The sequence below is a fragment of the Dendropsophus ebraccatus genome, chromosome 11 (genome assembly GCF_027789765.1).
Source record: "Dendropsophus ebraccatus isolate aDenEbr1 chromosome 11, aDenEbr1.pat, whole genome shotgun sequence".
NCBI lineage: Eukaryota > Metazoa > Chordata > Amphibia > Anura > Hylidae > Dendropsophus > Dendropsophus ebraccatus.
This window is the reverse complement of record NC_091464.1, coordinates 48,638,389-48,653,040: the sequence shown is the minus strand read 5'-3', so window position 1 is coordinate 48,653,040 and position 14,652 is coordinate 48,638,389. Positions and strand designations below refer to the sequence as shown.

The window sequence follows — 14,652 nt, the reverse complement described above, 5'->3', positions numbered from 1 at the left end:
CGGACCCATTCTCCAACTCAATTAGGAAACAGCCAACAACAGTAGGCCTTCTTTGGGAAGGCACCTCGACAGAGGCATGGAAAATTTGTCTCCTAGGGGGGATAGCAGCAGGAGCAGGAGACAATGTGGATTGGCCATTTTTTTCACTTCCTGGATTTCTATCAGCTACCAATGTGGCAGAACCGCATAGATACAGTAATACATTGTATAGACACATCTACTGTATATAACTTTTAATGTACTTTTAATAGAAAACAAGTTTTTCTTTTCCCGAGTTCCCCTTTAACCTTAAAAATGCAGCACTGTGCAGTGACCATGTGCACCCTCAGAGCAGTCCAGCAACCCTACAGCTGCCAGACTAAAGCCTGTATTGCACGTGGTGATTATCATTCAAGGATTTGCTATAACGATCGTTTGCTAGTGATAACTACCGATTTTGTAGCAAACAATTCTGATGTTATTACATTCACAGATTACTGTCATGAACAATCATTTTAATGTCCTTATATCATCATTAATTGTTCCTCAGGACAGCCCCCACAACATGTTTTATTGGCGAACAACTTATTACACAAACAAATATGCGAACGATCGGCGAGCTACCAATGACAATTTTTCAACATGTTGAAAGACAAAAATTATCGATTGTTAATTAGTCGTTTGAGTGTTGGGTGTTATTACACGGACTGATAATCACTCATTTTTTATCGTTTTAGTGAATTTTTAAGCAATAATTGCTCCATGAAATGGGGCATTAAAGGACAAGTGCCATGAAAAACTTTTTCCCAGTAATTGAAGCACATTACAAAGTTCTATAACTCTGTAATGTGCTTCAATAACCTATCTGCCTCCCTTCCCTGTCTTTTCCCCCCTCCACCCCCCACCAGGAAGTGTCCTAGCTCACACAGACCTGATTACTGCCGTCACCGTCACCAGGCAGCTCCTTCTTGTGAGGATGAGTCATCAGCAGGAGGGCTGCTCTAGGTCCTGTTACACCAGCCTCCCCCTCCCCAGTCCAAGTGATGGCTTGCAGTTGTTCAGCCAATGGGAGCTGAGCAAGCTGAGTCACCTGACAAGGCAGGAAAGGGGGGGGGGACTGCTGTAACAGGAGAAGGAGCTGAGAGAAGAGTCATTAGGTCTGTGTGAGTTAGGACACTTCCTGGTGGGGGGTGGAGGGGGGAAAAGACAGGGAAGGGAGGCAGATAGGTGATTGAAGCATATTACAGAGTTATATAACTTTGTAATGTGCTTCAATTACTGGGAAAAAGTTTTTCATGGCACTTGCCCTTTAATCCCCCAGCTCCTGCCTATGCCACTGTACATGTACAGCACTGCAGCAACAATGGCCACTTACAGCACCGTTCATTTTAGGGATTGCGAAAGTCTCTGGACCTGGACCCCCATTGATCAAAACTTCTCACATCACTATGTTCTTATTTTTATTTTTTTTAACTATCATTTAACCTTACCAGTAATTGTGAAATTTGGTTCTTATAACAAAACAGTATAGGGAATACTATACATATAACAAAGAAATATGCCCATTCTGCAAATCAGTGGCTGCAGTGGGTCACTGCCATGGACAAGGATTTGCTATGTAGGCACTTACTTGCATTGAGAGAAGACACGGACAAGTGTGGCACTGTTTCTGCAACAATCAGTCATGTATCCTAATCCTAGATAACCCCATTGTCATATATGACTAGAGATAGGAAATATTTTAAAAGAGTACAGAACAGTGGCTTGGTAACAGAGAACATACACTTCACGTACTACATTCCACTGAGAAGAACATGATGGTAATGGTGAAGGATCTAATTACTACCTAGTAGACTTTACAAGCTGTAACAGGACATCACACTTTACCTCTGCGTATTCTCATTGAAGAGTTATTCGGATTATTTTTCATGAGTCCAGAATTTCCAGGGTCTTCATTGATTATCCCTAAGTTTGTGTTCCATCTGGTCCAGTTAACCTCATCAACTCTGCCAGTAATAAACATGAAATGTTTAGTCATCTAAAAAAATTATGCAGTTACAGTAATTTAGAATGGAAAAAAAAAACTGTTTAATATGTACCTATACATGAAACAGCCACAACATAATTGGGGTATGGTATATCTCAACATGTTATCCCCTATGCATAGGATGCAGGATAACAAGAGATCCCCATTCTCTATGGGACCGCTGAGCGTTTCGTCCAACGACTTGCCATCTTCCCATAGTGTTCACACAACGTATATTTTCGTAAAATCATAGCAGTTGAACAACGGCCATGATTATTACGAAAATATACGTTACCTTGCTGTCTATGGGATCCCGGCCCGGCCGGAGCGTATACACATAGGGGGGATTTATGAAGTCTGGCGTTTTGTACGCCGGGCTTACAAATTTTCCCGGAGCTCAGGGGATTTATGTAGAGGCGCATTGCCTCTACATAAATCCCGATCACTCAGAGCCCGTCCGTGCGGAAATTTTTAAACCTACCACAGCTCAGAGCTAGCGTAGGTTTCAGTATCATTTTTCACTGAAAAAATGATAAATGTGGCGCACACAGAGGCCGTGCCCCTTTGCGTGCAGTTGCCCTCCCCCACCCCCCACCTCCCGTAACGCCCCTTTTCACCACACTGGTGAAGGTGGCGCAAATGGGGCAGATGCGAAAAAAATATTCACAGAAATACCGTTTGCGAATATTTTTACGCCTTTTCATACATGTCCCCTATAGTATATGCTCCGGCCGGGATCCCTAGTGGCGCCGCAAACAACTGACATGTCAGTTTTCTGCGGCCACTATTCATTGAATATCGGCCGTAGAAAACCCTGTCAGTGCACACTATGGAGCGAGCGGCTCGGGCCACACGCTCCATAGCGTACAGTGGAGAGTTCTGATGCGGGTGCGCATGAATGCGCCCGCATCAGGACTCTGCGGCCATAAAGATCATCCGGCCGGTACTGCATTTCCGGCCAGGATGATCTTTTCAGAGACCGACCGCTCCGTGACCGCTACGGAGCGGTCGGGTCACGGAACGGCCGGTCTCATACGTTGTGTGAACATAGCCTAAGGATGTTGGAATTGATTGTAAATTCCTCCAGAGTGGTGACATCAATTGTGTTGTCCATACAAGTCCCATACGGTTAATTAGTCATTTTTCAAAATTCTTGAGTGCACATCCCTTTACCCATGCAGCAATATGGAAACTGTTGATGTATTGCTGCCTTACTAGTTGGAATTGTCATTCAGAACTGTGGTTTGCAATAAAACATAAAAGATTGTCAGCAGAAAAAGACCACTGGGTCCATCTAGTCTGTCCATTTAGTATTTCCCTTCCTATTATCTTAGTATAGATATATGTTTATCCCAGGCAGGTTTAAATTCTGTTCTTGTACATTTACCAACCACCTTACCATCTGCTAGAAGTTTATCTACTACTCTATAAACTACTATAAACTTTTGCTATTGAGCAAACAATTGCAGAGTCCTAGAAGAACCTGTCGATTACTCCTAGAGGTCACAATGAGAAATGTGTAATAAACTTACATTTTACTCATTACCCTCCTGCTTTTACCTATGACCCCTTCACTTGTTTTTCTGTATTCCTGCCTGACTTTCACTTTCACTTGTAATCTCCTGTTTTTCCTAAATTTCTCCACTTAATCTGCTATATAAGGGACAGTGATCAACTACTACTTTCATGCGTAAAAGCTTTATTTTCCTACTATATAGGATTGTATGATTGTTGGATTTACACAATAAAGCTGCCTTAGGGAAATTAGGCTAGCAATGCCATCCAGCAACCATGTGACATATATATAAAGCACTACTGCACCCAGTTTGGCCAGTACCACATAACACCAGTTACGACCCCCTTGGTCATCACAACTACATCTAGATTCTTAAAGCGACTCTGTACCCACAATCTGACACCCCCCCCCCCCTGCCAGACCACATGTACCTTCGGATAGCTGCTTTTAATCCAAGATCTGTCCTGGGGTCCGTTCGGCAGGTGATGCAGTTATTCTCCTAAAAACAACTTTTAATCCCACAGCGCTGTGTCTAACAGCCGGGGCTTACATTTGTATATGCATTAGGCTGGCACACCTCTCCGTCCTTCCACCCCACCCTCTACATTATTAGGAATAATCCATGAACATTTACTGCTGTTTGAGCTATGCACAGGTGTATTAACGATCCAGCCCATGTGCCGGGCTGCCATAGGTGGGAAATAGGAAGCAATCTGCCTGGAGTATTCCTAATGATGAGTAGGGTGGGGAGGAAGGACAGAGAGGTTGTGCCAGCCTAATGCACATACAAATGTAGGCCCCGGCCGTTAGATACAGCGCTGCCGGATTAAAAGGTGTTTTTATGACAAAAACTGCATCCCCTGCCGAACGGACCCCAGGACAGATCTTGGATTAAAAGCAGCTATCCGAAGGTACAAGTGGTTTGGGGGGGGGGCAGATTGTGGGTACGGAGTCGCTTTAAGTCAATTGATCTAAATGACTATAGGGTTTAAAGAGTCACTGTCGTATTTTTTTTTTTTTGCAGAAATCAATAGTCCAGGCGATTTTAAGAAACTTTGTAATTGGGTCTATTAGCCAAATCTGCCATTATCTGCATGTAAAAAGCCTTTTCCCAGGTCCCCCCCTCCTTCCTCTTTTTCATCCACTCTGAAAAATCTGAAAATTGTGACTTGTTGCAGGAGACGTACCCTGTCTGCTCTAGGGAGAGGGGAGGGGGGAGGAGGAAGGAGGGAGTTAGCCGGCAGCAGAAAGCAGATAACAGAGGATTACAGGCACGGAGCTGGGTGACAGCTGTAATCTGAGCTCAGACAGGTCACTGGTGATGGTCAGAACAGATAACGAGTGAGGGATTTGTAGATTAACTCTTTGTTGTCCTGTTTTGGTCTTTTCTTTAGCTCTCTCCATAGGAGAACAATGAAGACAGGGGGGAGAGCTTCAAACTGCTTTTTCATGATAAAAATGCATTTTTCGGATAATAAACCCAATTACAAAGTTTCTTAAAATCGCCTGGACTATTGATTTCTGCAAAAAAAAATTTCACGACAGTGACACTTTAAAATCTGAGGTCTGGATTCATTGGGGGGTCTGTAGGAGGATTCTGAGGGGCTGATGAAGGAGACATAGACAACACAAAAAAGTTTGGCTCAGTGTTCTATAGAATTAGAATTATAGTGCTGCTGTTGGTTCAGTTATACCTAGTAATACAGCTCTACATAATATCACCACCAGGTTAGGGGGGTATGTGGTCTCTATTAGGCAAACCTAGAGAAATATACAGTAATGTCAAATTCTCTTACCTGAAGCAGCATCTGTAATCCTCCTTTCCGTCAGGTGTCAGGCCCACCAGGACAGATTTTCCTGACCGATACCTATTTGTGAAGTAGGTCAGGAAACTTTTTTCTATATCAAGAATAGTAATGGCTCTCTGGAAAGTAATGAATGTCATTTAGGGCCTTGTTGCTGATACCATGTATCTGTACTGCGTCATTGCTTCTCACTAGTTCAGTCACTTCCAGAGCATAAAATTGTATCATGTAACAAAATATATGGCATCAAAAGAAGTATAAAAATATTCCTCAGCACTTTACACAGCCTGTATTCACTCACACCAGTCTCTTTCCTCAGTGGTCATTACAATGTAATGTCTCCAACACATACATGAAAAGCCCCTATTACAAGGGCCGATCAGTAGGAGCAAGTGAGCGACGGCCTGTCAGATGAGCGTTCGCTTGCTTCTCGTTACCCACTTGCTGCCAGTGCTATTACACATGCCGACAGCAAGCCGGTAAGTGGGGGGGTACGGGGAGCTGTGGGAGGGGGCAGCCCATAGGAGATAGCGGCGGTCTGCTGCCACCTGCAGAAGGCCATTGTTATAGTTGAAAGACAAGGATCAGCCAACATCATGCATGTCGGCTGATCGTTGCATTTTAACAATAGCTATTACACCAAGCGATTATAGTCCGTATTTGGCCGATTATCAGCCATTATGTCCGATAATCACTTGGTGTAATAGCCACTGTTAAAAGGCAACGACCAGCCAACATGCACGATGTCGGCTGATCCTTGTCTTTTAACATGTTGAAAAATTTTTCAATGATAACAACGGTCTGCTGGCCATCACCCTATGCAATAGGAGTGGTGGCAGCAGACCGCCACTATCTCCTTTGGGCTCTGATGGGCTTTCCCGCAGCTCCTAGCAGCCCCCCGCGGGAATGAGGAGCGAGTAAGCGCTGATCTGACAGGTCGGCGCTCGCTTGCTCCTCCAGATCGGCTGTTGTAATAGGTCCTTTAGAGTTATAAAGTGTAGCAGCTTATGGTCCTAGTTTCATGTACTTGGTGCACTGATGTATTATGTATATTAAATCCTCATAAAAAGATATAGAATAATAACCACATCAGGCACTTGGGGATGTGAGTAAAATATATCACCCAATATAACCAACCAAAAGAATTTCAGTTGTATCCTAATACATATCTGCATGCTAGCTGTTATTCTGTGTATTCAGATGCATCTGACATGCTTTCAGATGATTATATCTTTACCTTGGAGGCTATTGCTGTTATTGTTGTTATTGCTTCTAGTGTTATTAATTTTAATAGGATATTTTTTTTTCTCACATCCCCAAGGGCCCAATATGGCTATTATCCTACATCTTTTTATGAGGATTTATCTAATGTATGTAGCCTAATAAGACAGAGCATTTTATGTGCCATGTGTGTCCAGTATAATCTTTTATAGACGTGTTACGGTTAGTTTCATAGGGAGCCAATTAACCTTTCTTATGTTTTCACATCGAGGGAGGAAACTATAAAGCTGGAACAGAATAGGGAGAGCAAGGAAAGGGTTTTTCTTTTCCTTTTTTTTATTGCATCCTGGTCAGCAAGGCAGAAATGTTTTAAGCCGTCACTTTTTTTTTTTATACTTATTCTTTTTATGGAGTTTCTGGCTATAATGTTTTATGACCTATCAATAGGATAGATTACAAAACATTGATGACCTCAACATAAAAAAGAAGGGAGGATATAAAACCTTTCTAAAAATACCAAACCAAAGAGTCAACTTCACAAAGTGAAAAGTTTCTGATTAAATTAATGTTCTGTCTTCAATAGTAAGAAATAAGCTGAAATCCCACATTTAGTTTTTGATGCAATTTTTTGGGCCCGAATTAGAATTGAAAAGGAATGGCCCGGAGAATCATCTATGAACAGGCCACAGAGCATGCCCTAAAACCAATATAACTAAATAGGGTCTATGACAGTCTATTGTACCCCAGTCAGCAAACCCAATAATTGCTGTAAAGCATATTTATAAATCCTGTTAAAGAGAATCTGTGAGCTGCAATTCAGTTCCTGAACTGCTGACACTGTTAGACAGCTGTTAGGTCTAGAATACACATGGTACCTTTTATATATTTTAAAGCAAATATTGGTGATCTAAAGCGCTGTAACTGGTACGGGGATATTCTATTCCAGAACAATATATATATGCATCATACAAGAGAAGGGAATATGATGTGGGGACCAACAAAGCCAGATGGATGCTTGGTGTGTAACTGTGGTATTATCTTGATAACGGTGTACTGGTACTGCACGTAGCAATGCACAAGTGTACTGGTGGATTTAAGGTTGTGGCGGTGTCCTACCTGTATTTCACCATGTTTTCTTCCTATGGTAATCTTGCTGTAGAGTCCATCTTGTGAAGTGTAGAAAGGAAAGTTCTTGCTATCAGGGTTGGGAGCGAGCCCCGGCCGGCGGCTCTGCTGCTACCTAACACTCGGCGCGGTGGAGTGAGTTCAAAGGAGTCCACGTTTGAGTGACGTCACTGTAGTGGATACGGAGGCCGATGTAGATCTCTGACGAGGGCGACCGCAAGTTCACTGAAACGCGTTAGATGTCTTTTTGCCATACATCGGCCTCCGTATCCACTACAGTGACGTCACTCAAACGTGGACTCCTTTGAACTCACTCCACCGCGCCGAGTGTTAGGTAGCAGCAGAGCCGCCGGCCGGGGCTCGCTCCCAACCCTGATAGCAAAAACTTTCCTTTCTACACTTCACAAGATGGACTCTACAGCAAGATTACCATAGGAAGAAAACATGGTGAAATACAGGTAGGACACCGCCACAACATTAAATCCACCAGTACACTTGTGCATGGCTACGTGCAGTACCAGTACACCGTTATCAAGATAATACCACAGTTACACACCAAGCATCCATCTGGCTTTGTTGGTCCCCACATCATATTCCCTTCTCTTGTATGATGCATATATATATTGTTCTGGAATAGAATATCCCCGTACCAGTTACAGCGCTTTAGATCACCAATATTTGCTTTAAATTTTCACATCACCATAGAGGACTCGGAACCCTCTAGATCTATATAGCAGCACAGTAGCCAGGTACCTGCAGTGCAGCGCCGTTTAGTGTGAACCTCTAGGAAGCACACACTTACTGTATTATCCTTTTATATATTTTCCAGAACATAGATGAATGTTTTCATTCTCCCACGCAAAGTGTTAGAGAGGTGTTCCCAAGCCCCTAATCTGCCGAGAGCTGGAATGTCTCCTTGCTCCCCTTCTCAGACCTATCCCTCCTTGTCAGTAACTCAGCTTCCAGTTGACTGACATTCAAGCAGGGATAGGGATTAGAGGGGGAGCAAGGAGGCATTCCAGCTCTCAGCAGATCAGGGGATTGGGAACACATGTTTAACCCTTTGCACTGGAGAATTAAAGAATTTCTCTATTTTTTGGAAGCACAAAGGGATACAGCATAGGCAATAATAGTGCATAAAAAAGGAAATAAATTAAATACTAACATCAGAAAAAGAGACATTAGAAAAAAATTGAAAAAAAATTACAATCTACAATATAACAATATAATTTAGGTAGGGACAACTTCAGTCTAAATAAAGCTATATAAAACTTTTTTTTAGTTTTTAGGTAAATGATAAGGGTGCCACATCTTAGAATCCCAGCGGGCAGGGACTGAGGGGAACATAATAAAGAATTTACTTACCTGCCCCCGGGCCCCCACAGAACTGCGTCATCGTTCCCATACCCTCGCCAGCCCCTTAGCTCTCGCAATGTTACGTCCCAGCTGAAAAAATGTCTATTGGACACCGCTGCAGTCACTGACTGGCTGAGCGGGTACTTACTGCCTGGATGGGACAATGCAGGAAGCCAGGAGAAACTGAGGACTGTAATGCAATCCCCAGCCGGTAAGCCAATGAGAAAATATTGATAGACTGAACCGCCAGCCAGGGAGAGGATATTGCTGTTGCGATCTCTCCCCAGCTATATCTTCAGATCACAGCGGGCCTCAGCAGTGGGACCCACTCTGATCAATAACTTTTGACATGTCTGATGATCCCATTTAAAATGGTATACAAATGAATTATCTACATATCTATTTAAAGTGTTTTACAAATGAATCCTATACATATCAAACATTGTAAACAAAAAAACACAAAAAAAAATGAAAGAAGAAAATATGAAGTTCAGAAAATGTATATGTCAAGAGTTAAATTACCTGTAACTTCCAAATGCCTTTGCTTTCCTGAGCAATCTTGTTTACGGTTTCCCCCATCAGCGCTATGAGCATGTTAAGCAGGAGGATGTAAGTGAGAATGACATACGTAATGAGCAGAAAGATAAATACAGTCTTGTACTTGTAGTTCTCAGTGAACTCCAGATCTCCCATTCCAATGGCAAACTTGAAGAGTTCTTGGGATGTGAAATATAAACTATTATATAAACCTGGATCGGCTTTACAGCAACGTTTAACAAAACAAGTACCATTATTTGCTTCATTTCTTCCGTCACCGTCTTCTATAAGAGTAACCAGGGCTGCCAGGCAATGTGAAAGCAAAATTACATTTAAGTAACAGTAACAATAACAATAAATAAATCTTTGGTGGAGGTGATTGTCAGGATTCTACAGGTTGTTAAATTCAAGGGTTACATTTTTTTTCTCCCTGCACTGTAGATGTTTAGTGTGTACTCTGTGTGTTATTATATGTGATTAGTATAGTGATAGGAGATAGGAGTTGGGCATGTAGGATGTTCACTGTTGGACCCCTATGTTCTTGGAGAGATAAGCTGGTGCTAGAGCTCTCTGGCAGCAGCTTGCCCCACCCTTCCCCATAGGCAACACATAAAGGTTTGGCTGTGCTGAACATACATGCGTACAGGGAGGAGGGGAGATATAATTGTTGGCCGAATGATCACTTGGATAACAGTTATTGAAGGGGTATAGACACTTCTAGTCTTTTTGAACAGTTCTAAGATACATTTTTGTGACACATACTGTATATATTGAAAAGAGATCTCCACTGCCACCTACTGGCATATTTAAAAACAATTTCTCAGTCAAGATTGTTCTAAGGCTTCAATATAATGAGGGAGATTTATCTAAGGGTATAAATATACACCTGGTATAAACTGCCCATATCAACCAAAATGGTTGCTGTGGACAGTTTACACCAGGTGTATATTTATACCCTTAGATAAATCTCCCCCTATGTGTATAATTTATATTACTTTTATGTTATTATTCTGCAGAGGAAGGATGTGTCATCTTATCAATAAGGCTGACCGGGCTGAAGCCTGGGGCTCTGCATGGTGTGGGGCCCAACCTAGTTTGCTAAGGCACTGATACTAAGAATGCATCAGCAAAAACAATGTTGAAGTGTTGTATATATGTACATATATTGCTATGGTAAAAACGCCTTAATGTGTAAGTAATATACTGGTACCTGCACCCCAGGTCTCCAGTGGTTAAAGACATTTTACTCTACATGTTCACATATATGTATCCACCACCAATCATCCTAAAATGTAGATTTTTGAGGCACCCAGATGGTTAAAGGGGTTATCTAGGATTAGAAAAACATGTCTGCTTTCTTCAAGAAACACGACTATACCTGTTTCAGGTTGTGTGTAGTATTGCAGCTTGGTTGCATTTAAACAAATGGAGGAGAATTGTAATACCACACACAACCTGAGGACAGGGGTGGTGCAGTTTTGGAAGACAATAGTCATGTTTTTCTGACCGGAGATAACAACCTTTAACTGATATCGGTTTTCTAGTTAAGTTATCTAGCAATGCAATGGTATAACTGCTTGCTGCAGTGAGAGATCCTAGGGTAGATTTACTGCTACTGCTAGGCTAAGCCAACAATGGCGGCATTTCCTCAACAGGATGAACACCATCTTGATGAATATATAGAACTAATCAAAATTCTGAATTGCTGACATTTTATATGTGTCAAAAGTCGATTAACATAATTACTTGCTACATTATATGTATATGGCTCTAACATATTCTGCAGTGGTGTACAGAGATTGACATCACTCCCACCAATCCCTCCACTAGAGCCCAGAATGTAAATTCAACCTCAAAGTCAGACTCTTAGTATGTGTTTGGAGTGCGGAATAAAACCGAGCACCCAAGGCAAACCCACACTTACATAAGAACATACAAACCTCATGTAGATGTCGCTCTTGGTTAGATTCAGACCTACAAACCCAGCGCAGTAAAGGCAAACACTGGGCCACTGTGCTCGCCAATGTGACTAAATCAATGTCACATGTGATTATTCTATAAAACCTGTAGTAAACTATGGCAGGGCAGTCGGATGGAGGAACAGATGAATTTTCAGTAAACAGAATTGTATTTTATACAGTACCTGTTGCAAACCCAATAAGGAACAGAATGTACACAAACATAAAGCGAAGCATATCCCGAAGAATCATCTATAAAACAGAAACATTTTTTTACATGAAAATTAATCTTGTCATTTCAGATTAAAATGTATAATGTAAGAACGATGAAGCCTGCAACAGAAAGGCAAGAAACACTGAAATGTAATACCTTTCATCCCATGGGTACAAAACAGAACATAAAGAATATATACTCACCTGTCCTGTGCCCCTGCAGCGTGGCATTACCACTCCTGGACCCCCACCACCCGGGTAATGGATGAGCAGTCAATACATCAGCCTGGTCGTAATGTTGCAGGATCGGGAGCTGCAGGAAAGGGGAGGGGGTCCAGGAGTGGTAGTGCGGTGCTGCGGGGGCATGGGAAAAGGTAAGTATACATTCTTTATTATGTTCTCCCCACCCCATGCCTGTACTGTAGTTTTTTACTTCACTGGACTTCTCATTTAAAGGAGTGCTAAATTTTGTTTTTAATACCTATACAAGTGAGGCTTATATACATACTTATTACATCTATCACATATATAAGGTAATGGTTCTCAGGAGTGGAGATATGTAAGATAAAGCAGGAATCATGGGGGCTGACATTTTCCCTGACTTCATGCACACTTCAATTAAACCATGGCCACTTTCTTGTTATGTCATGGCTCAATATGTATTGCTACTTGCTACACTGCCCTGTAAGCAGCTATTCCAAGCTGACACCTATGAGGACATCTTACATGTGTAATGAATGTAAAGCTGACCACTTGGATTCTCGTTACAATCATAACATAGCCGCCATCATTCCTATCTCAGAAAAACTGTAAGCAAGTGGATAGAACAAACGTCAACTGGCACGTCACTGACCTTCTCAATCATCACAGCGTAAATTCCCATTTGCTGGAAGCCTCTAGTGAAGTATAGTACATTGACCCAGCTCATTGCTAAGCAAACCACCATAAATCCCACGTATTCATGTCTCCCAATAAAGTATAATAAAGCAGACATTAAGATGAGAAGTGACTGAAAAAAGCTGGAAAAGAACAAGAGGGAAAATCAGATTATTAGGAGGGGTCAAAAGCATCATTTGCCTGCACCTCCTCAATCCCCCAAAAAGATACTGTTCAGATGCTCCAAACTCCAACACATAGGAGGTTAAATAGTTTTTTGTGTGTCCTCAGCTTTATTCAACGCTATGGAGGAGATTTATCAAAGAGTGTAAAATTTAGACTGGTGCAAACTACCCACAGCAACCAATCACAGCTCCGCTTTAGGCAGGGCTGAAAGGAAAGCTGAGCTGTGATTGGTTGCTGTGGGCAGTTTGCACCAGTCTAAATTTTACACCCTTTGATAAATCTCCCCCAATGTGTCTGCACCTGAATATGTTCACCAGTTTTCTTTCTATATATTGAATCCAAAGGTTGTCTAGTTTATTAGCCCATCTTCATATACCCTATTAATGAAATCTGTTCAGGATCCTCATCACTTGGTCACAGTCGAGAACAGATACAACAAGTGTCTATCTAATTTTAACATTTTAAAATTCCACGAAAATAAAAAATCACAGGCAGTGAAGTATATTTAACCATCCCAGTGTCCCTTGCCACCATTGCCGCCGGCCTCCTGCAGCTTCACTGTGACAGCCAGTGGCCTCCTGCAACTCCTGCAATGTCATGTACCTCGATCAGCCAATCAGTGACTGGGGCAGGAAACCACTACAGTCACTGACTGGCTGAGCAGGCAATCCATCAGCGGTCCATGATGTTGCAGCAACAGGAGAGAGACTGTGATGTACCAGGAAGCCAACTAAAAATGACATCCGGCAGCTATCCGAGAGCAGTGAGAGCAGCACTATGGGTACACAGGGACAGGTAAGTAAACTTTCTTTATTATTTTTTCCCCTGCCTGTGACTTTTTATTTAAGGTGTTCATCTATGTGTAATCACGCAATGATCAATAATGGGCCAAATGCTGGTACAACTCTGGTATTTACTCCTGCCAAATCAGCTGCTGGATAACAATCAACATGCTTAGTTTGTGAATGTGGAACCTCTATAACCAGTTTATTGTTTTGCCTACATTTTACTGCACAGAAAGAAATCGCCAAAATAGAGACTTACAACAAAACATCACTGTAGCTGTCAACCAGCAGCGTCTTCAAGGATAGATGTCTGTGCTTGAAGTACTGGATCTAAAAAATAAAAAAAATATATACATATATACTTATATATACTTATATATATTTTTTTTAAATTATAACTCTTCATACATATCAATTAATTACTAACAAATCAAAGCATTGGCTTACCCCTCTGAAAAAGAAATAGATTCCTCCGATCACAGTGATCACCTCCCCAGTGGTTCGAAGTTTACTGTCTACAGGGAACGGGGGCTGACAAACACAATGCAAACATTGTATGTTTTAACACTTAAAAATGATGACATCTATGCATTGTTCTTTTTTTTTTATTCTTTTTCTTCATTTTTTTTTCCTGATCACAAAATGAAGCAACTTTCTAAATAGTGTTCATTAAAAAAAAAGAAATTCTACTGTTTTGATGCTGTGGAGTCTGTGTCTTATGGCCCTATTATATGGAGCATTAATCTGACGATTCAGGACCTTTTGGCAGATTATCCTTCCATGTAATTAAGACAACAATCAGTCAATGTCAACAATCGGCAAATTGACGCTTTAGGTGTGGCCCTAAAATCATCGGCACATATTGTTACACGTGATAGTGATGCATGACCGATGGCTAAGAATCTGTAATTTAAAAAATAATTTATACATTACCTCTCCACACTCCCCGGTGTTCTCTTAACTCCCCCTCGCTGCCTGCAGCCTTTGGTGCACCTTCGGAGCCGGTCTCTGAAATACAGGCTGCTTAGCCAATTGCTGGCTGAGACGGGATTGGCCAATGATTGGCTAA

The 14,652-nt window shown here is 41.8% G+C and overlaps 1 protein-coding gene across 1 annotated transcript in view; it reads right to left on the bottom strand.

Moving 5' to 3' along the window:
* The window catches only part of TRPV1 (transient receptor potential cation channel subfamily V member 1), a 41,797-nt gene that overhangs the window by 12,549 nt on the left and 14,596 nt on the right, over nucleotides 1–14,652 (bottom strand). Inside the window, exons 9-15 of the mRNA XM_069946296.1 lie at nucleotides 14,031–14,114; nucleotides 13,843–13,913; nucleotides 12,590–12,755; nucleotides 11,709–11,775; nucleotides 9,551–9,867; nucleotides 5,318–5,445; nucleotides 1,867–1,985 (exon numbers count right to left, since the gene is read on the bottom strand). Of these exons, the coding sequence (XP_069802397.1) occupies nucleotides 1,867–1,985; nucleotides 5,318–5,445; nucleotides 9,551–9,867; nucleotides 11,709–11,775; nucleotides 12,590–12,755; nucleotides 13,843–13,913; nucleotides 14,031–14,114 (952 nt within the window). The remainder of the gene's footprint in view (nucleotides 1–1,866; nucleotides 1,986–5,317; nucleotides 5,446–9,550; nucleotides 9,868–11,708; nucleotides 11,776–12,589; nucleotides 12,756–13,842; nucleotides 13,914–14,030; nucleotides 14,115–14,652) is intronic.